We start from the raw sequence: 23,136 nt of genomic DNA on the forward strand, positions 1-23,136 counted from the left end.
ACATAATCTGAACTGGATCAACCTTACCACATTAAGGGATTAAGATTAAAGGGATTGAGATATGATATTTTGGAGGCGGTGACGTCTCAATGCGACCCCCAAAACTCTTTTTTGAGTAAATGTTGAATTGATTTGTAACATTTCCTTGCAAATATAAAAGATGATTAGTAAAAAAAAAAAAAACTAAGACAGTGATGCATAAATCAATTGCGTGTTTGAATCAGGACATAAGGTTTTTAATTTTATTTATTAGAATATGACATAACAAGCAAGGCAGCATGCAAATCCATCAATCAGACGGTAACTGCAGTATGTCTCTGAAAATTGGATCTTAATTTGGGGATGTGCCAATAATAAATATGTGTTGGTTTACAAGTGGAATAGTTTTAGCAGCATCTTTAATGATGACTAACTTTGAGCCCTAGAAAAATAGAATTTATAGATTTTTAGATATAGATTTAACCAACTTATTTGGTTAGCTTTATATGGTGTACAGGAAAATCAAAAATATTTCATTCAGTGACTCTTTTTGGAAATTTCTCTTATTTTGTGAGCAGTAAAAACATGGTGACAAAGATTCAAATTTAATTATGAGTAATTCAGATGTTTTCCAAGCTCTGTTGTGAATAAATATGGTTTGAGGATTTGTATTTGTGCGATCTGCATGTGTTTCATTCATTCTTCTCTGAACTGGACCACGATGCACTTGGTGTTGTGATGGAGAACTTAAAAACGAGGTGGGGGCGACAGAGAGACAGGGAGGGGAGAGGTGGGGACGAGAGAAAGCGGAACCCGGATGCTGATGCTGGCCTATGGAGGAAGACAGGGAGGAGGAGGTGGAGGGAGTCGGAGTGCGTGAGAGTTGAGGGTAAAAAAAGAAAAAGAAAACAGAGAGAAGCCAGGAGGATATTAGGAGGAGACCATCCGAGTGGCTGAGGTGGGAAAGTTTCTTGGGCGCAGAAGCTTAGTCTCTGTCAGGCCGTCCTGTCCGCTTCCCCGCGTTGTCTCCCTTTTGTTTTTGTCCGGCGGAAGGCAACAGATTAACGGAGGGAGGAGATGCGCACGGAGACTCTGGAAGAAAGGCCAGCCGAGGATGCTGCTGTGTTGTAGAAACGGCAGCGATCGGCCGGCCGAGCGCTGAGCCTGCACAGGCGCGTCCGCACTATTCCGCCTCCCGTCACTCCGAAAAGCTGTTTGCCTTTCATTCATTTATTTATTTATTTATTTGGGATCCGCTTCCCCACACCCACCCTCCTCTCCCTCGATTTCCTGATGCAAGGCCGGGGAGGGGTAAGCCAAAGTGTGCACCGGATATTGGAAAAGCCATTCTTCTGGCCGATGCCGTTGTGATAAAAAGATTATTATCCGGACTGTCTGCGGGGGCAAAGGCGCGTCGAGAGCCAGCGGGAACCCGGCGTGGAGACTCGTAAGGACCGTGGAAACGTCTTCGGGCTATATCAGCAGGGATGAGAAAGAGGGGAACGGGGGGGTCCCCGGATATCGATCCGAGCCGGGATTGAATCAGGGCATTCAGCACTTGGGATATTTGAGACTCCACTCTTGCAGAAATCAATCTGGTGCAAATGTCCCTGCCCTGCTCTGAATGAGATCTCTCTTTCCCCCAACGCTGGATCAATCAGCTCTGAATCTGGTGTTATTTATAGCAGCTTTAGTGTGATAAGTTTCCTCCGGTCACTGGCACCAGCGTCCTCCTTTTTCTCTCCCGTAAAACATGTTGTATCGTGCGTTCTGACGCTGGAGAAGCAAGCCTTATCTTTTCAACTTGGGACTGGACACGCCGGGAACGGGACCGCATGACGAGCAAGTGTATGGGAGTATCCTGCAGGGCCCGGCTTTAGATCACGACCGATCTCGTCCCTCAGTCTCCTCCTCGCCGCCGCCTGTGATGTGCGTTACGGCGCTGCGCACCGAGCAGGAGCGGCCGCTGTCTTGATCAGCCTTCTTTATATTTTAGAGCAGGATTTCAGCAGAATGAGCAGCAAGGAGCTGACAGTGGGCCAGTCCAGCCAGTATGTGGGGCCTTACCGGCTGGAGAAGACCCTTGGGAAGGGGCAGACAGGTAGGAGCCTGGAGCTGATTCCCGAATCCGGAATCATGATACAGCTTTAATCCTCATCCCTCTTAGTCCTCTTATTGTCGTGGTTTTATTCTAATACATACTTCTTAAAAGATGTGTTATTTTTTTAGTATTAGGGGAGGGGGAACGGATCACAGCAGCCCTCTTAACGCAAGTTGTAATTTTTATTTTATATTTTTTAAGAGCTTAGTTTGGACAGTGTGTGTGACACTGTCAGGAAGGCTTTTTGAATAATTGATGACATCCCCTCCTTCCTGTTTTTTTTTTCTTCACACTGCACGAGGAGTTCTGATGTTCTCTCTCCCTCCTCCAGGCCTGGTGAAGTTAGGCGTCCACTGTATAACAGGACAGAAGGTGGCCATAAAGATTGTCAACAGAGAGAAGCTCTCTGAGTCAGTTCTGATGAAGGTAAACTATTTAAGTTCGCATCTGTAATGGCGGTATACACACTCTCGTGATATTTATGTTACGGTTTCCTCTGTAATACTGGAATGTCCTTTTAAAATGCATCTTAAAATATGCCAGTATTTGAATTATCACTAGATATCAGTTAATCCCAGATCATTTATTTCTATAGAGAAATCCAATTTTTGCTCCCCAGTAATATTTTGTGGAGTCTTTAAAGGTATTCAATACAGTTCAAAGATATTAAAACATGTGGATCTTGCTGGTGCACATAGTGGTGTCAAATGGAATAATGGGAAAAGTTACAGCACTGGCCAGTTGTAATGCTCAACATTTCTCCCACGTGTCTAGACATGTTACTAGTATATTTTGCGCAGTTAGGTGTGGAAAATCTGGAAGCGTAGGCCATAGGGATTAGCTGTCTGCTGCCCAGCACGGAGCGTTTGAGTGCTACGTTTTTTTGCGGTCTATCAAACTGCTTGCGTTGCTCCCTTAGGTGGTCAGGGATGGCAGGAAATTCTGATCCTGTAAATCAGCTGTAGGACTCTCATGTACGGGCCCCTGATTCCGAAGTCAAACCAGGAAACTGATGGAAAAATAAACCAGCTAATTATTGGCAGCATTTAAGTACTGCATTCAGTATCGTAATATCAGCAGTATGGGAGCAACAGATACCCTCCATAGTGACACTGCCCAGCAGAACAGGGCCTGTCCCTGATGGATGCGTACTAGGTTACAGTGGAGTCGGGTTTGTATTGGGTCAGTGGTTCTTTGCTGAATTTTAAACACTGTTGGCATCTGAAAATTTGTGGCTGTCCTCCACGCTGGTGTCACATAATTTAACCCTACTTAGGCTGAGACAGGAAGACCCGAGGACCCATTTCCAGTGTAAACAGGAACAGGAAACGATGCGCTGCCTTTCTTCCAGCATTAGAACCAGCACACAGTGAGGTGCCAGGCCTGTTATATGCAGGCTGATGCATGTCATTTCAGTTCCAGAGACCTCAAAAGACCCTAAATCAGAGTGATAATGACGTGACTGGACCATCCACTCCTCAGTCCACGCCGCCGTTGTGCCTCCCTCCTCTGTATCATGTGTCAGACTGGCCACTGAGCCATAATGTAAACAGCTGCTTCTGCAGAAATGAGATTATATAAACCCCATTCACGATAAAAGGTAACTTGGTCTAACTGCTTGTCTCTTTTGAATAAACTTACAGTCCGTCCCCATAAAGCTGGGAACAGGAGACGAGGCTAAGTTGCCTCAAAATAAAGTCAATTTTTCTAACTTTATACAGCCCAGTAAAGAGGATGGATGACAGACCCTGAATAGAGATGTGTTTGCCCAGGAAGCCACGGTGGCCTCCATTACTGGTGCATCGCTGGGCTTATATAAAAATATTGATTGGCTGCACTAGCTGACATGCTATGCATTTACACGTAGCGTCTCACTTTTTAATCCTAAAATACATATTGGGCGAGATTTGGATACACCCAGTTAGACTGCAGCAACTGCAGGCAGCGCAAGAAGAGAATAAAGGGGTGGAGGGAAAATAGAGAGAGATTTTGAGCAGGAAAGCTGGGAAAGCATCTATTTGGAGAGATTTAAGCACACTGACTGTCAGTCCAATCAGTCAGGTGGTTGAGAAGAAAATGACTCTAGGGTTCCTGATCATATAGTTGAGAATGTAAGTCCATACATGTATTTTAGTAGTTGCTAGAGGAGGGCCAGAGGTAATTGAGCAGATTTTACCCACTAAACCCAAAGACAACAGCTGCAACTGCAGTTTTATCATGAATATTTTTCCTGTTTCAGCCTTTCTTTATCTTCTGTTTCTGAAATGGCATGGTTGCTTTACCTACCTCACCTTATCGCTCACTCTTCCTCTGTACCTGCTCCCTCCTCCTTTACCACCCCCTTGTGTCTGACATTTCAATCTCCATCGTTTCTCTCCATTCTTTCCTCACATGTTCACCCTCTGTCCAGGTGGAGAGAGAAATAGCTATTCTTAAACTAATCGAGCATCCTCACGTTCTGAAGCTGTATGAGGTCTATGAGAATAACAAATACCTGTGAGTATCTCTTCATCTTCCTCCTTTCAGCTGACTCACTCTCGTCTTTCCTCGCCGCCTCAGGAGCTCTGCCCGAGCAGACGCAACCTTGAGTTGAAAAGCAAAACAGACTTTTGGAAGCAAAAATAAATAAATAACTGCATTAATTCCGGCATGATCTGGGAGGTGGAGGATTGTGGGTGTGCACGTATGTAAAAGTGAATGTGAACTTTAGTTCCAAAGTAATAACAGGCACGAAACACTAACATTTCACAGGGAGGAAAAAAACCCAAATGTTCTGCGTAGATCTCAGGAAGCAAAGCTTTTCAAAATGCTTGTTTAAAAAATTGCACTTTACATACTGTATGTGTGATTTGCTGTGTAATCCATAAACTGTAGTCTGCCCCAGTTTCTTTGTTGCTGCTGTTAATCTCATAATTTCTCATAATAATCCTTTGGTCTTTTGAATCGTGAAGCCTTACCATCTGTCTGCCGTCTCTCAGGTACCTGGTATTGGAGCACGTGTCTGGTGGCGAGTTATTTGACTATTTAGTCAAGAAAGGCCGGCTGACCCCTAAAGAGGCTCGGAAATTCTTCAGACAAATAATCTCCGCCCTTGATTTCTGCCACAATCACTCCATCTGGTACGTGTGAGGCCGCTGACGTCATAAAAAAGCACTCCGGTCGGTCTAGGTCGCTGTTTTGACATGATTTGTTTCATTTCTGTTTTCAGTCCTTAATGCAGATGAATAATTCCCATGTTTCCCTAAATTTTCCATAACCATAAACCCCAATGCAAGTAGTACAGATGTAGGTGATAATTGTGTCCTGACCACACCCACCTTTAGGTTTTGTTTTTTTTTAAGATTTGGGACTCATTTGGCTTCAGAACCTTTGTGACTGATGAAGTCTAGCCTAGTTCTCTCTTGAGTTCTTTCACTCCTTTGCTAAACTTTAATGTTTTCTGGCTCACTGATTGTAAAAACCAGATTAAGAATATGGACTCAATCTGGTTGTGTGCAAATAGATGGATGGATGGCATTTACTTACCATCACAGCCACAGGCTTTTCACTGAATGGTGACTATTGCATGTGAGAATATAACTATAATGTGTATCTGACATTCAGTCGAAGTTTTTGATCAGGAAGGCCTGATGTTGTTCATCATCTCCATTGGTGTCCAGTCACAGAGACCTGAAACCTGAGAATCTTCTCCTGGATGAGAAGAACAACATCAGGATAGCAGATTTCGGCATGGCCTCGCTGCAAGTCGGCGATAGCCTGTTGGAAACAAGCTGCGGGTGAGTTGACAGTAGTCAAATCTGTAGTTCCACCAGTTTTAAGCATCTGTATATTCAAAGATCATTTGTATATTTTTTAGGTGGAAATCTTAACAGATAAACATTTTCTATACCGCCCTGCGGTGGTCTTCCTTTTATTTGAACAATTTCAAACGCTCTTGCTCTTCACTTGTAGGTCCCCACATTATGCTTGCCCAGAGGTCATAAGGGTAGGTAAAGGTTAGCTCTCTAGTCTAGCTGCAGTGGGTTAAATGCTAATACTTGACGTTGTGTTCAGGGGGAAAAGTACGATGGCCGCAGGGCAGATGTTTGGAGCTGTGGGGTCATCCTCTTTGCTCTTCTTGTGGTGAGACGCTGTGAATACTTCATTTTAATCTTTAAATTCCAACCCGGCTTCTCTTTTTTAAGTATGAGTGATGATAAGTTTAATAAATGACCCTGTTTTCAGTGTCACTGCTACGTTACGCTAATAAGGTCCTTGCAGCAGTAATGTTTAATTTACGTAAGTACATTTTCTCCTTTTCTCTTAAACCTGTTAAAACATGTTGTTCTTTTTTCCCTGCTCTTAGGGAGCTTTACCATTTGATCACGACAACCTGCGGCAGCTTCTAGAGAAAGTGAAGAGCGGCGTGTTTCATATGCCCCACTTTATACCTCCTGACTGCCAGAATTTACTGAAAGGAATGATAGAAGTCAAGTCTGACAAGAGGCTTACGGTGAGTATGGAGGAAATTGACTCCCCGAATCAACCCGTCCACCCCGTTTTGTTCAGTCATTTGGGGTTTACATTTATCTACATAACTGCTGTCTGAATTAGGAGGAGCACCAGAAAAATCAGGTTGTATTTTTGACACCCCTCCACTGGAGGACACTGCAGTCCTCTGTCTTAGGGGGAACCCCCAGGACATGCTTTTGAGCAATAATAATGAATAATGTCCATATCCACTGACGAGTGAATGTTCTAAACTGGACTACTTACAGGAAGGATAGAGTATCAAGACACCTTTCACACGTCCAACCCCTGCCATTTACCAGACCCATTTAACCAAATGATTTTGTTTTCAATTATTATTTCCACAATGGAGAAATGACTGTTTTTACACTGATTAATAAAACAGGATACATGAATGCACAATGAATATGTGGACATGCAGCCAGGGGACATGTCAGAGGGAATAAGCTGACCTGGAGAGGTGCTTCTCTGAGCATTTTAGTTTGCTTTCCAGCAAAAAGATGAATGATGGGCCGTCATCATGTCCACTTGTATACAAAACGGAAGAAAAACATTTAGAAAATACATCTTTTCTATGGGTACAAATTTAATTTGTAACCTGAGTATAATTCACATTAATTTAAAAAAAAGTAGATGATATAACAGCTTGTTGCCGTGCAACTTTTGGTGTTGTGTCAGATTAAAACATGCAAAGTTGTTTATTGGCGGATTAATGTTTTACCATTTTTAAGAGGCCTGCAATGATGGAAAGTGTATATAGCTGTAATTTTGTTCAATTTCTTAAAGATAATGTGTTGAAGGTCTCTAAAATTTAAAAACACAGAAAGGTAAGAAGGGCTGTTGTGGCTGCTGACTGGAAAAAGATGTACTGAAAATGTTTTTTAAAAAAATCATGTAATCAGATTAACTGATGCGGAAACTATTAGTTCCTTGGATATTGATGTTTTTGTTGAGATGAACGGGACAGAATTGCCACTCCCGTTACAATAGATTGGTCTAAGCTGCAAATAAAGTATGATGAGGTCATTTAAAGGAATAAAAAGTAAGGTAAAGAGAGGGGGGACTACTCCTCAGGGTTTGCTTCAAGATGTGAGATACTGACTATGACAAGACTTTATAGAGCGCAAGATTAAGATGGGGCTAAAAGCTAAGCTTACAGGCTTGAACCAAGGCAGCCGTAATGGGGATGGGTCGTTCCTCAAATACGAGGGAACATTTGGAAGACACTGAATTAAGATACAACACAGATGAATAAAAAAGATCTATAGGTCAGGCTTGTGTGCTTTCATAGGTGGCTTTAAAGATTAATAGAGGGTGAAGCAAGAATATCTTTCCCATTTTTAACACAACTCTCTCCTCTGCTCAAAGCAGTCAGCCGATAGCAGTTCAGCTAAAAGGAGGAAGCGACGGCTGTCTCAAAAATATTACAGCAATAAATGATTATTAAATATTAAAAGCATGATATACACATTGGTGTCTGTGTTCAGATAGGTCAAATATCCCAGACAGGATGGGACAAATGGGCAACAGCTTCAAGTGTTTATAAGACAACAAAGAGAGGCGGGGATACAGAAGACATTTGGAGTGTAGATGATTTTACTGTCTGAATTGCTCTACATCCCCTACATGCTGTAAAATAGGGGGAAAAGCCTGGTCCCTCGGCTACAACAGATGTAATCAAAGCTGTGGCTTTGCCTGATGAGCTGTTGATTAATGGAGCCTGAAACCAGGTCAGATTGTCTCTCTGTCTGGTAGCTGCCTGCATGGGAACCAGCTGCCTCACCAGGAAGCATTTCAGTGCAGCTTCTAAGTATATTCAGACTGCTTGGTTATGGAAAATTCAAATGCAACAAAATAACTATTTTACTTTAAAAAAAAAAAAAAGAATTGGTCACCCCCATAATAGAATGTGGTGTATTGGATTAAGCTACAGACATCAGGGAATGCCTTGTGTGAATGAGTCATCATAACATGTGAAACAGGCTAATTTCAATAACGTGCTAATGCCATTAGCATGTTCATGACAAATGAGGGACGAATCCTCCGATGAAGTCCTTTGGTGAATGCATCTTCCCTGCAGGCTACAGTGTTAGCTAAAAGTCAGTGGATTATTTTTAGCACAAGGGTATTTAGATTAGCAAGCAGCATTTTAATGGCTGTAATAATGTTATGTAATAATGCCATCTTTTGTTTCTATTATTTGCAGCTGGACGAAATACAGAAGCATCCATGGTACCAGTAAGTACATCACATTTCCACTTAATTTTCTTGAGTTCCACTCCCATAAATACTCCTTTTTTCTCAAGCTTTCTGCAAATATCTATATCTGCCAATCTTTCATTTGAAACCCCACACCATTGGCCTTTTAATGTTCTTTCTCTTATTGCTTTAAGTTGACAATTGCACTTAATTTAATACACTTTCCCATCAGGGGCGGTCGTAATGAGCCGTGCCCTGAGCAGGCCCCCCCTCGCCGAGTGTGTCTGAAAAGGATCCTGTCCCTAACAGAACTGGACCCTGACGTTTTGGAAAGCATGTACTCATTAGGGTGCTTCAGGGATCAGGTGAAGCTCAAACAGGACCTTACACGGGAGGAGTGAGTGCATTCCCTATTCAACTTTTTCTGCTTTGAATAGACAATTTCATTTCAGTGTGCAACACTGCAGAAGGCAAGACAGGGATGATAGATGTTTAGCATTTTAAGCTACAGGTTATCTTGTGTTCCCCCAGGAGAAGCATAGTAGATGATGTTCAACAACCCCCACTGCAACAGTGTCACTCACTCATATCTCACATGTACGTCAGTGTTGCTGAATTTACTATGCTGCTGATGAACATCTGTCTATAGTACTGGATGGACTGGTTATAGTGGGGCGCAGAGGTCGAGTGGTTTAAGTGAGCACAGCACTTAAATGTCTAACATTCTCCAAATATAATGCTCCATTTTTATTTTTTTTTAAATAATACTTTAATTGTGAGTACTGAAGGAGAGATTGTGCACTCTGCCGTTTACTGGTGCATTAGAGCCCTTATCCCCTCTGGTTGCAAACTCAAGCACCAGTCAGAGTTGATTAAATCTGCTTAATTTTTAACAGTTACATAATACAGACAAATAGCTCCACTGTAAAAATAATTGTGTAACTGTGTGTACATCTTTGATTTCCCTGTCAGAATACCTTCTTCTCCTTTGTGCTTATTGTCTCATTGTGGAATCCTAATTAATCTGCCTGGCATGGCAGGAACAACAGGGGCATTACAAAGAATGGCTCCTTTTCTCCTCCTTTCCAGCCTTGCCTATGGCCCCACACCTCTTCACCTAAACTAGTGAAGGTTTTTTTTTTTTTTTTTTTACAGTGGAGCACACAGATTAAACACAAAGGGCCTATAGTTACTACTAATTGAGCTGTCCACACCTCGTAATGCAAAGGCAGTTCGATGAATGAAGTGGAAATGAAGAATAAAAAGAAGGACATTTCATTTAATGCAACTCAGGGCTGTACATTACAGTAGCATGTTATATAATATATATGTTATATTATATATATTAAGCAAGCATGAACAATGTACAAGTGTAATAATTAATCACAGTTTTGGTCCTAGAAGAATTCAGAAATAATTTTATTATATTCTTTCCTAATGACGTCAGTTTCAATATTTGTTCATATCGTTACTTCTGTTTAAATCGTTGATCTGGCATCACAGCAGTGGGGTGAACCATGATGAGAAACCTGGCTTGGACTTCCTTTCATGCTTGAGACTCTTTAACAGAATATTATCTTGCAATGGTTACTGGTGAATTAGGCAGGATGGAGTCAGATCGGCTATCACAGTGGTCACGTCCATGTCTTCTCACACTCTCTTCTCTTGGCCCATCTCATTTTGTGTCCTGCTCGGCAGGGAAAACCAAGAGAAAATGATCTACTACCTCCTGTTGGACAGGAAAGAGCGATACCCCAGCTGTGAAGACGAGGATCTGCCACCCAGAAACGACATAGGTTAGCTTTACTGCTTTTGCACCTGATCTTTGGTTTGAACATTTGAATTCTAAAAGTGCCATCACTTTAATTGTGATTGTTTTAGGGGTCGGGTAAACCCACTGAGTGACAGGATGTTGTGGCTCTTTACAAATACAACTGTTTTCATCTTCCATTCCACTTCATTATGGAGACATTTATACCTTTATACCTGTTTTTGAGTTTAGTTGAGTAATAGAGCAGAGGCTTTATCACAAACAAGCTAGTTATATCAAATAAAGAAAAGTAGATATTTAATGGGATTTGAGCCAAAAAATTCTGTTTTTTCCTGTTTCATTATTATTATTAGTCATAGCAGTAGTTGTGGTAATAAGATGCATTAAGATAAGAAAAAACTTTAATAGTCTCGCAATCGAGAAATTTGCACTTTATTGCAGCATAAAAGGGAAATACCATCACATACATGTAAAGTACTGAATATGAAAAATATTTTTTAAAGATATATGGAAATTATGAAGGGTATGTACATGTGGGGGAAGTTGGTCAGTGAAAAAAGGAGAAATAACTGTAAATGGCAAGGTGTGTGTGTGGGTGTACAATCACCCATCAATGCATCTACATATCTATACATACTGTATATACGTACATGCCCATAGCTCCATATATACATAGTCCCATTGAACAGACATGGAGAGCAGTAAAAAGGGTGTCTGTGCCTTAGCATGGCCCTGTTGCCCAGTTCCTCCACAGAGTCCAGGGGGCAGTTTTGGAATATTGGAGTTCATTTTATGTATTCTGGATGTGCAGACCTACACACACACATATACATTTTCTAAGATAAAAGGTTGCCGTGCGGAGTTAGCTCAGTCTGTAGCAGAGGGGGTGAGGAGCAGTGGATTCTTAATTCAAGCCTCATTGCAGAAAAAGCAGGTTTCCTTATATCGGGTCACTGATGAGCTGGCGACTCCTTCAGGGGTGGACCCTGTCTTTGTCCATATGCAACCAGGATAGACTCCAGCTCCCTCCCCGTGGCCCTGAATAAGAATGCTAGCATAAAGAAGTCAAGAAGGGAAAAAAAGAGAAATATTAGGCTACTTTTCCTTTTAAAAACAAGACATATTTGTCTTTACATCACAAACGTATGAACATACAACAAAACGGTTTCTTTTATCAACTTTTGATTTCCAAGACCCCCCTCGGAAACGGGTGGACTCGCCCATGCTGACACGTCACGGCCGCTGTCGTCCAGAGAGAAAAAGTTTGGAAGTCCTTAGTGTCACAGAACAGGGGTCTCCTACCCCACCCCGCAGGGCCTTGGACGCCAGCGTGCACAACCAGAGGTATGTTTTGATAAAGAAACATCATCAGGGGGCATTGATATACCACAAAGATAACAAAGTTCTATTCACCACCAACAAGCTGTAATCTCACTGTTTACTTATTAAGCCTGACAATGAAACTTGTTCCTTGGTGTTGGCAACAGGTCTCGTTCGGTTAGCGGAGCATCCACAGGTCTGTCCTCTAGTCCCCTCAGCAGTCCCAGGGTAAGAATATAATTTCTACTTTTTTTCATTTTAAGATACATATTATTGATTCATTGTAATTGCATGATCATGTGAATTATTTCAAGCACTGCACAGCTAACAGACAGCAGTTTCTGGAGATGTGATAGATCAGGCCAGCTGTTTACACTGGCACCTGTCTCAAACCTGTCAGGTGCTCACAATAAAAAGCCATATCTTTCATTTTTTTATGCTTACACGCAAGAGCATCAATTAGGGATTAACAAAGAGAAGTTTGGTAGACCTGATGATGACATTGATCGTACATTGTATGGATGTGCAATACTGACATCACATCTGCAATCATGCATTTGAATTCTTTCCTGGCTCTATAAGAAAGATAATCTTTGACAGGTATTTCATTTGAAAGGCCTGTACTCGCTTTTCAGCCAACTGCTGTCCCACGGCAATACAGACTGTTTGGTTAACTTTACTGGCTATCTGTGTGATATGTGGATGTAAAGTAAACTCAGTAGGTGGTCTTGGGTTAAGGTCTTCCTGATTAAAAGAATGTGTTTTTCCCCTTTAGATTCAATCTTAAAATGCACCGATAACTCAATAGATGTGGCATGACCTTGGCTTAGTTCTCATTAGTAGGGTTTGGATCAGAAGAGCTGCCTGTTAAAGTTGTAGCTGTCAAAGTAGCCCCATGATATAGTGGCATGAAACAGATTTAACTTATCCAACAGCTGTGGATCCAACAGCAAAGACATGCCCACGATCCCAGTAACTGACTAAAAATAATGTATATTCTAGTGGGACACGAGGCATTCCGAATGTTCTTCCTCGTCACCTTGCAGTGTGGCTTGATTTGCTAGCGTGTGTTTGATGAAAGTGTTTCTAATTTGCTGATGTTTGACCTTTTAGATGTGTTTCTCCACAGGGTATTGGTAAGTGTGGTAGCAAATATATCTCAAGTGTTGGTTTCTCCCTTTCAGTCATTGGTTATGATAGAAATGCAGATTATTTCAAGCATTATGCATAAACATGAGCATGTTGTCTGTCTTATCGGGTCGTTTGTTATTGAACACAAACATATTAAATGACAAATGCCAGCAGCCTCAATATATATGTATCAGTCTTAGCCATCGACTCTACAAAACCAAATTTCCTGCAGTGCTTTTTTGCTGATAGCTCTTACTGGCTTTATCACTTCCAGCCATCCATCATGCTGCCACATTGTCATACTTGCACATTAACATTTTGTACGCACAGTATTGCCTCAGGCTCAGGGGTGCACTAGGTAACAGGATCCATCTTCTATTCGATGACTCTGTTGTTTTTTTTTCGAATCAACCGTTACTCATCCCCATTGCTTTCTCTCATCTCTCCATCCTTCTTTCCCTCCCTCTCCCCATCCCTCTCTATCTGTCATCAGAGCCCGGTCTTCACATTCAGCCAATCAGAAGTCACCTCATCCTCCACATCCTCCTCAAAAGACCCCAAATCAGGAACCGCCACCACCTCACGGCCGACCCGCCCGGCACCTGACCCAAAAACCCAGACCCTTCCCTCAAAAGGCCCGACCGAGCGGCCACAGCTCCACTCCATGAAGTCCCTCCCCCTCCAGACTCCACGCTCTCCTTCCCCCTCCCCCTCGCCACTTCTCTCACCCATTCCACGCTTTTTCAACTTTCCTTCGCCATCTGTGTTCAAGTCTAAGAATGTCCACTCACCCTCTAACTCCTCTGCCACACCTCCTCCTGTGTCACAGGTCACGCCGCAGGGCTCCCCGCTGCCCACCCCACTGGGTACACCTGTACACCAAGTCCAGTATTCTTCCTCCACAACCCCTCCCTCTTCTTCTTCGTCCTCTTCATCCAGAGTTGATGGAGGAGGCGGGGCTTCATTGTCACTGACCCCACCCTCCAGCCCAGGCAGCCCGGGTTTGGCCGCCTCAAGCTCGGGCCACTGGAGGACAAGGCTCAACTCATTCAAAAACAACCTCCTTGGCTCACCACGTTTCCATCGGCGTAAATTGCAAGGTGACAAATTTTCCGAAATTCCTTGTTCAACATGATCACAATATTACTATGTTGTCTTTTCTATATATATATTATATAGAAATCACAATATTACTATGTCGTCAGTTCTTTAGATAGACTTTTTTTTTTACATCTGTCAAAGTGAGACCACTGAGGCTTCTTGAGGGGTTTGCACTTTTAAATGTTAATATCACATTGCAACTTATGGCAATTTAAGTTATTGATAGCAAAATAAGAATTTAGCGTCAACACACGTGCTGGGAAACCAGCATCCTTCAGTCTATTCAACCCTGACATAATAGGTCAGCATTTTGATCTTCATTATAGACAGATGATGCTCCTCGAAGCTCCAAAAATATGCCGCTCCGTTTGCCGACGCCATGTTTGCTTTGAAGATTTTGCTTTGCTTTGCTTTGCTGAAACAGGATACCAAAAAACAAAATCGTATAAAAACCGGGATGCTCAATTTCATGTAAAAACAATGATAAACTACTAGTTAGTGAATGCATTTCCTTTAAGAAGTAGAGATACCAGGAAGGAACCTTCTCAAGCATCCTGTTTTGATATGTCAGTTTACACGAGGAAATTGAGTTTGGAAGTCTGGTAGTTTATAAAGAAAGCTGTTCTGCCATCTGATGGAATGACAACAGACACAGCTTTATTTTTTGACAAACAGTAATTGGTCAACCAATCTGTGACATTACATAGACATTACATTTGCTTCCCTACTGGGCTACCACTGATATAGAGGGAGTCTCAGTTGTTTATCACTGAGAAGCTGTTGTGCTTGTTAGAGGAGTTAGTCTGACTTTGCACATTTTAAGCAGGACAGTTGCAGTCAAATCCTCTACCCCTCAAGAGGAGCAAGTTTGGTGCATGTAAAACATTACAAATGAATAGTAATAAAAAAGAAAGGCACTGCTTTTTTAACATTCAGAATGCTTTGATTTATGACTCACAATGGCTGAGACTCACAAAAATAGTAGTTTGGTCAACATTGTGTTTAAACAGTCAGACAGTCAGTTAAAAATAGAGTCTGTCATTACCAGGAAACACCCACAGATCTCAGCCTGCAGCTTTCAGCCATGTGAAACAATGCCTGATTATGTGATCCTTTGTAATTAAAGCAATTAAAACACATCATTAAGATTCATCACCTTTTCTCTTTGACACTCATGCCTTCTCTCTCTTTCTCTCAAGTTCCCACATCAGAGGATATGTCCAGTTTGACTCCAGAGTCCAGCCCAGAGTAAGTCCAAAACAAACTCTGTGGGAAAATCTCAAGGAAAATGCATGCATTTGCTTCAGTCTTGACATTGTCCACTGATTTAGGAAGAGTAAAATGCTGTTATTGTAAAGAGATAGTATTACTCAACCAGAATTAATTGAAGATTAGGAATTGCATATTTTGTTACCTGCCTCGCCATTAGATGCCGCTAAATTGGATATTACTACGTACTAGTATACTATTATACAGGTTAGTTAGTTACAGTTTCTGATGATGATAAATAATTTTGGTGTTATCAGGGACTGTTCTGGTTTTGTTCTTATGTCCAACCAGGGCTAATCTGTAAATTATTCACTGGTCCCTTTGCAGACTGGCTAAAAGGTCCTGGTTTGGGAACTTCATCAGTTTGGAGAAAGAGGAGCAGATCTTTGTTCTGATACGAGACAAACCCCTTAGCTCTATCAAGGCTGACATTGTTCAAGCATTTCTCTCTGTGAGTACAATCAGGCTAAAAATAAGAATTCCAAAGCATAATGTACTTCAAAATGATCCCATTTCGTCGTTCTCACCAAGTATCACATGTGTTACTCTCCAGATCCCGTCCCTCAGCCACAGCGTTTTGTCCCAAAACAGTTTCCGGGCAGAATATAAATCTTCTGGTGGCCCGTCTGTCTTCCAGAAGCCTGTCAAATTCCAGGTACTGTTTAGTTTAGGTTTTGTTAACCGTAATAGCCCGGAAAGAGTTTAACTTCTGACTTAAGGATGATAATAAATATTTAGAAATGCAAAAAGAGTTCATATCTAATACTGACAAAAATATAGAAAACAAGCTAAAAGTGCTACTTTTCCTCTCTTGTTCTGGTATTCTACAGTTTACCACCACATACAATTCATTTACTCAAGATAACGTAAATATATGTTGACATGATGATCATAAACTGCCACGTAATTATGGTGAAGGAGTTTGAGTGCCCCAAGGATGCTAGGAGCCGGAGTAAAGGAGGCAGTTTGCCTCTGGCAGGGTCTCTCAAGATTAACTGGTTGTGGATAAAGGTTCAGACTAGATTTACTTCAACAAGACCCCGGTGAAAAGACATAAAAAGGTTCAGTCAGTGCACTCTGCCCAACTGGTCCCCTCTAGAGCCAGGCATGGGCAGAGAGTCTGCCTGTGAATAGCTAAAAATGCTTTGGGCCTTGGTCAGGCTCCTTACAACACAGGGTCAAGGGTCCATCTACTAATGGGTTCAATGGAGGAATCAGAGGGGCTTTTGTGGCTTTGTCCAATTATTATCTGCTAAAATTGACTAATATGACATGATATGTCACCTCTCTAGTGGGGAAGGAGACTAATTGTTAATTATGCTCAAAGAGGATCAATGGAAATTTACCATCTGATCCCTGGATGAGCTCTATACCTGGAAATTTGCTCAGTGAGTTTACAAGTGTGTTCCTCTATATATTCTGTGGAGTGTGTGCAGTATGTATATGGGAGCAATGGCAGAAGAGGTCTGTTTTCCTTCCCTGTCCACACTGGAACAGTTTGGTGCTGAGTGTGATGTGACTAGGCTGAAGATCAGTGCCTTTTAAGGTGCTTTTCCACTACTCAATAACCTCTCCACATGGTTCAACTTGACATGGTACAGCCAAGTTGGTTGTCCATTACACCATGGTACCTCGTCATTAGTCTGAGGACAGGGTTCTCTGTTGGAAAAGGGTGGATTACTCACTTTAAATCACGTAAAGGTTGCTGCCTCAATATCTCGCAGTTCATTCGCGATGAGAGACAAATTTTTCATGTTGGAAAGGGGCCAGGTCATGAAGCCTCCTGAAAGATCACCCAGGACTTTCAATTTCCTCCCAACAGACCACCTATAATAATCGTATTGCTTTGTGTTTTGCTTTTGTCATAAAACACACTACAATATTACATGACATGTTTAAATATACATGTTATTTAATGATGGCTCTACTTGCATTGACCAGTTTTTGTCTCTGTTTGTGCGGGTGTCCGGGCGGATGTCTGTGGGAACTTTAATAAACTCTCAATTAAGCCTCCCTGGTTATGACCCTCTCTCCTTTCATAGGTGGATATTGCTTTTTCAGAGGGAGACCGGGAGAGACAGAGGGAACGAGCAGAGAAAGAAGGAAGAAGAGAGATTGGCATCTACAGTGTCACTTTCACTCTAATAACAGGTAACATGGCTAGGCACACTGACACACACTGAGTGTATAGTGGTATCAAATAACCTGTTAGCAAGTTGTTTATAACAATTTAATACAGCTGTCCTGGTACTTGTGATTTCTGTTGGTAATGTGGGCTAAGATTGGTTTTATCAAACAGCTTCCATGGGCCCAAACAAAAATTTTGTAGGCCACCCTGACATGAAGCAAGCAAATTGGATCTACTTAGCCTAGTTTTAAGGCTTAGTTCCAATTTAGCAGGAAAAAAAATCACCACTCTTGTGTGAGAACTATGTTCAAATTTATTATTGTATTGTGACCACCCCCCCCAAAAAAGTTGCATATATTTCTCTGCAAAGTCACTTCCAACAGAGGCATAACAATAAAACATATTCGTTGAATTTTGCAAAATCAATTTTTTTTGTTTTAAAAAAAAAAGAAATCCCAAGTGTGAATGGTTGCGTATAGCTTTATAACCCTCACATGTGAATCAAAAGATTTTTGATCCAGCGAATGATGCAGTCACACAGATGAGCGTCATTGGCCCGATAATGGGGGGAGACATAGCTGAACATTACAAAGGATTGAATTTGATGGGTGAATAAGTTATTGTACATTAGTAGGAAAACATACATCTTGAAAGTGAGATGCATATCAGTGCTGCTTTAACCAGTTCTTCTGTTTCCTCGTGTAAATGATCCCGGAATTTTACTTCACATTTTTTGGGACAAAATGGTTCGCCTGTTAATTTTATTTCCCTGTCAAGTGTCAACATAAAAATCAGTTTCTGGGGGCAGTTATGTAAAAATAACAACCTTTCTAAGGCCAAAACAGTCAGTTTTTGGATTATGAGCTGAAAGTATGAAACCATGAACTCTTCACATTGGGGCAATGCATTAATGCCAGACCTATGTATCATTTTAATTTGTATGCTATCATGGAACATTTAGATTCTACATTCTAGAAAGGTAGTTAATGCTGTCGATGGCCATTAAAATGGGTAAAAGTTAATTTGAGCCTAAAGTCACAGTGATTGTTATTGCTGCTGGCGAGTGACAAAAATTAATTGTGCATTTGAAAAATAATGTTTTTGCAAAAGCAAAACACTTTGGGAATTTACTAGGAAGACAAAGGAAGCTCAAAAATATGGACAATTCTTTGTTTATTAAGGTTTAACTTTTCTGAGGTTATGCGCTATCTATCTATCTATCTATCTATCTATCTATCTATCTATCTATCTATCTATCTATCTATCTATCTATCTGTCTATCTATCTATCTATCTATCTATCTATCATTATATTATTTTTCTGTATTAGTTTACACGTCACACGTACACGACCCATGTTCCTCTTTTTCCGATCAGGCCCCAGTCGCAGATTCAGGAGAGTGGTGGAAACCATTCAGGCACAACTCTTGAGCACTCACGATCAGCCTTCTGTGCAGGCACTGGCTGGTAGGTAAAACAGCCAAGACTGAGACTAGCACATCTCCCCATCATTTCATTTCTTCTTTTGCTTGTATTGACCTCAGATGAGAAGAACGGTCAGCTTTCACGCCAGCCCAGCACCCCATCGCGTCAGAATTCCCGACGTTCTGAGAGCGGATCCGAGCACGGGGAGAAAGAGCGTGCGGTGGACGGGGGAGGAGGAGGCAGTGGTGGCAGCAGCAGTGAGACAGTCCTAAAAAGACAAGGTTCAGCAAAAGACAACACCAGACTCCTCTCGACGTCCAACGGGACGCAGTCTCATCAGTGAAAAAGAATGTAAAGCTCCCCACCCTGGCCTCTTCCTATCTCAAATCCTTCCCACATTCTTTCCTTTCCTTCTTCCTCACTTTTCACTTTGCTTACTGCTATTATTCCAAAGCAACGGGACAAGGTTTTTGTTTGAATTTCTGACACGAGGACTTTCCTGCAGAGGGTGGATTTTAGCAGAAATGTTGAGTCTTCTGAAACAGGTCGAGCTGATCTTAGCATTCAATGGCAGCTTCACCCTGGATGGAAGACCACGGCAAGATCCCCCCCTCAAAAAAGTCAGACTTTATCAGGAAAAAATGGGCAAAGATTTACCAGGGAAAAAAGTTGAGCACCAAGGAAATGCAGAGATGACTGGCTCCACCACAACAGGAAAGCACACGGAAGACATCGATCTCAACAAATCACCTCCATTTAAAAAAAAAAAAAAAAAAATTCTGAGCTGTCAGTCAGAATCTTCAGGTCTCTTCAGCATCATCTGAGTCACAACACAGGAAGCCTGTTGCCCTTTCTTTATCCTCACTGCTACTGAAGACAAGCGTTCTCAAAGAAAAGAGCTAAAGGAGGCTTTTCAGACCAACGTCATTTGTTTTGAAGGGTTTGTGCTTTATACTTCTTCAAATGCCGTTGAACAATTAGCAAAACAGTTCTTTAACAATTAAAGACGAAAGGAGAAAGGTCGCTGAATGATGGATGTGGATAAAAATCAGGCACATAATGTCATTATAAGGTGAATATCTAAAAAAAATTGCTTTTTTCGATGTACGAGCAGCATCAAGTCCCATAATTCTGATGAAGCTATGATACCATATTGCCTTTAATGGTGGAGAAACAGTGGTTTACTAGATTGATTTCCACATATTGTGAGGACACTAGTCCACTGATAGAATGTCTTACAAATTACAGCTCTATAAAATGAGGAACAGCTAGAAGATCAAATAGATTAGTCCCAGTCTAAATTTCAGCTTACACTCATATGGCACGTTTACAATAAAGACGTTGTAGTTCCTCTTTCCACCTGCTGGCTGCGTAACAGTCCCAATCTAATACACAAATAAGCAGTTTGATTTCAATGTTTAAATTACTTATAGTAGGATAAAGCTCCCTCTGTAGATAACTTTAAACCGAGTAATCACCATAATGTATTAGCTTTAGTTTCCATGTAATTACAGTTTCCACTTCATCTTATTGATAAATCCCTTCAACTTTGCATTATAAAGAATATCCCTGGTTACGGGTTGCAGCCAGTGGGCAGAAATGAATGATTAACATTGTCTCATAACTCTTTATATGATTTTATGATCGTGTCAATATTGTGCAGCAGACTTGGTCTACACCTGTTCCCCTGCAGGTAATAGCTTTTTAAAAAAAATAAATAAATAAAAAGTAATTTCTCTGAAGGGAAAACTGAGGAGTAGACATATACATTATGAGACAAAAAACAGACAGATGAGAAAGGAAAAGGAAAACAAAGCCACACAAATTAACTTAACCCTTGCTTTTTTTAATTTTTCGGTATGTTTTCCATTGTTTCCACTGCATGACGCCTACTTTGCTGACCGTGGTGCTACTCGTGGTTACTCTCTAAAAAAGATACACAGATATGTAGTAAAATCACAGTAGGGATGAGAGCCCTTTTTGATTTAATGTGCGATTTTCATAGTGACAAGACAATGTAAAAAGAGGCTGAAGTCTCAAGGCTGGAACAGGGTTTTAGGGAAAACCTATTGTCCATGTTTGGATGTGGAGGCCTCAGCTTGCTAGTTAACATGAAGTAAATAGTGCAATATAATGAAGTGTTTAATTAACCTGAGTTGTAATACTGCGACATTCTTACATTGTGTTCTGTTCCCATGACCAAGACACGTGGGACGTCCACCATACCTGTAGCACATAACACAAGGCCAGTCGGACAGGTGCCATGCAGTGGAAAGAAGTGCGTTTAGGCTGGTCCTGCACTATTTTGGTTTAACTTTTTAATGTTTGCTAGCAGCCTAATAGAGTTCAGCTCTAACTGTTTGAATGTTCAGAACTAAAAGTAATGGAAATGTATTGAATTATTTTATTTATTTATTTGGAATGTATTTGTTCATATTTTCCATTTTCTAGCAAAGAATAGAAAACACTTTTTTTAATGTGGAAAACTCCCCTTCTTTAACATTCCTAACTCAACAGTGCAGCATTGTCTTCCTCCTCGGTGTTAGCTGCTGAGCATTTCTTGTGTTTGTGCAAATAATGTGCATACATGAGTTGCTGTGGGCATGGCTGTGATGGTGTGTGTTCCACCCTGTTTGTTGCACAATGTACAAGAGCAAACCTTTACCAATGCTGAACAATCCCTCACAGCATATTTGTACTTCTCTGAAGTCTTAGGAAGTTGTAAGTCTCCCCATATTTCTTCTAGTAATCTGGATCACTAACAGAATGTTTTCAATTTAAATTCGGTTAAGAGCCACGTTTGGTATGTTTCGTGAATATGTTAATTTTTGTGGAAAGTTACAAACAATGTCACAAATGGGTAAAAAAAAACTCCTTGCTGGGGTTAAACATCTTTAGATGTTTGTTATTGTTATTAAAATGAACCTTTATGACAGGTGGGGTTTTTTTTCCCCCAGGCAATCTTGAGGAAATTTCAGCTGGTGCTTTTCATCAGGTCAAATATGCAATGTTTTCCTTGATTTATGGGAACAAAGCTGACATCTACTTGTCAGACTTGCACCTTTGTTTAGAGATAGCCAACAGGAACACGAACATGGCGAATATTGTTTCTGTTCAATGTCAGCATGTTCCCATTATCTTGTGTTTAGCTCAAATGGCAGTTGTGGGACTGCATAGACAATTTGAGCTGAATATTTCATGAGCAGTGACTGCAAACACAAATGTATTTTCTTACCAAGCACATTTCATGCAAAACATTCCTGTTTATTTGCAAAAGCCAACACTTGTAACACTTGTTGTACTGGCCATTGCGCTGCTATGATAGGCAAACCGTACAATTCCAAAGCCTAGTTCGGACTACGTGCTCTGTTTACACAAAATTACAAAACCTTATTAATCTGATAATCATGGCCAGCAGGTGAGCTTTCAGCTTGGTTTCTGAATGGTTCTAAAAAACCTTGGACACTCTTCACCTCCACAGGGTTGCATAATGACTCAGTAAGCTCAATTCATAATATTCAATTGTATTTTATGTTGTAAGCAGTCAAGTTAAAAGACAACTTTTGAATCAAGGCAAAGGTTAAACATTACCTGAAACATTTGCTGAGCATCCAGGAGTGGAAGAAGAAAAACTGGCTGTTCCTGCTTTACTTTTGAGTAAATGCACCTAATGACAAACTATTATTGAAAGAAGTCTCCCTCCTTGTCACCTCTCTCCTTCTCCTTTCACCTCTCTGTACCCCACCTACCTTCTCTTTTGTATCTCCATGCCCATCCCAAATGCACATACAATTATGTCACCCACCCATATATAATCACTCCCTTCTCTTTCACATTTCATACACTCTATACTCAATGCGATACTTTGACTGTCTTCATTGTACAACATCCATATCTATATAGCTTTCACTATTATTTGTTGACATTGTAGTTATAAAACCATAATCTCTTGTCTCGCCACATATTCTTCAACACCCAAACCAGCCTCACACCAATGTTTACAAATATCCCTCTTGTGAGCCTCCACCTCATGCAGCAGGTTTCTTTCAATTTTTTCCCCCTTTATAACTGTTATTATTTGTGCTTCAGAAATGTATGACATCAGGAAACATTCAAAATTAGGTGTGTGGGGTGGGTAGGTCAAGATGATCAATGATGATGGCAACAAGCAGAAAAAATTCTGTAGTATAATTACAAAACAGGA

The 23,136-nt window shown here is 41.1% G+C and overlaps 1 protein-coding gene across 3 annotated transcripts; it reads left to right on the top strand.

The window, feature by feature from the left end:
- The first annotated feature begins 795 nt into the window (after positions 1 to 795).
- On the top strand, positions 796 to 23,046 carry LOC101062902 (serine/threonine-protein kinase BRSK2-like). 3 transcript variants are annotated; one of them, XM_011603677.2, is made up of 20 exons: positions 796 to 2,080; positions 2,412 to 2,506; positions 4,491 to 4,576; positions 5,059 to 5,199; positions 5,740 to 5,856; positions 6,032 to 6,065; positions 6,134 to 6,202; positions 6,426 to 6,572; positions 8,796 to 8,827; positions 9,021 to 9,185; positions 10,487 to 10,584; positions 11,753 to 11,903; positions 12,047 to 12,107; positions 13,504 to 14,110; positions 15,311 to 15,359; positions 15,708 to 15,831; positions 15,934 to 16,035; positions 17,423 to 17,531; positions 18,885 to 18,974; positions 19,052 to 23,046. In XM_011603677.2, the coding sequence occupies exons 1-20, from the start codon at positions 1,993 to 1,995 to the stop codon at positions 19,273 to 19,275; spliced, it is 2,589 nt and encodes an 862-aa protein (XP_011601979.2). In that variant the 5' UTR covers positions 796 to 1,992; the 3' UTR covers positions 19,276 to 23,046. The 3 variants fall into 3 exon arrangements, with proteins under 3 accessions (XP_011601979.2, XP_029691852.1, XP_029691853.1); XM_029835992.1 differs by having other exon boundaries at positions 798 to 2,080; positions 13,840 to 14,110; XM_029835993.1 differs by lacking the exon at positions 4,491 to 4,576 and having other exon boundaries at positions 2,047 to 2,080.
- Positions 23,047 to 23,136: the final 90 nt, after the last annotated feature.

Source organism: Takifugu rubripes, chromosome 5 (genome assembly GCF_901000725.2).
Source record: "Takifugu rubripes chromosome 5, fTakRub1.2, whole genome shotgun sequence".
NCBI classification, from domain to species: Eukaryota; Metazoa; Chordata; class Actinopteri; order Tetraodontiformes; family Tetraodontidae; genus Takifugu; species Takifugu rubripes.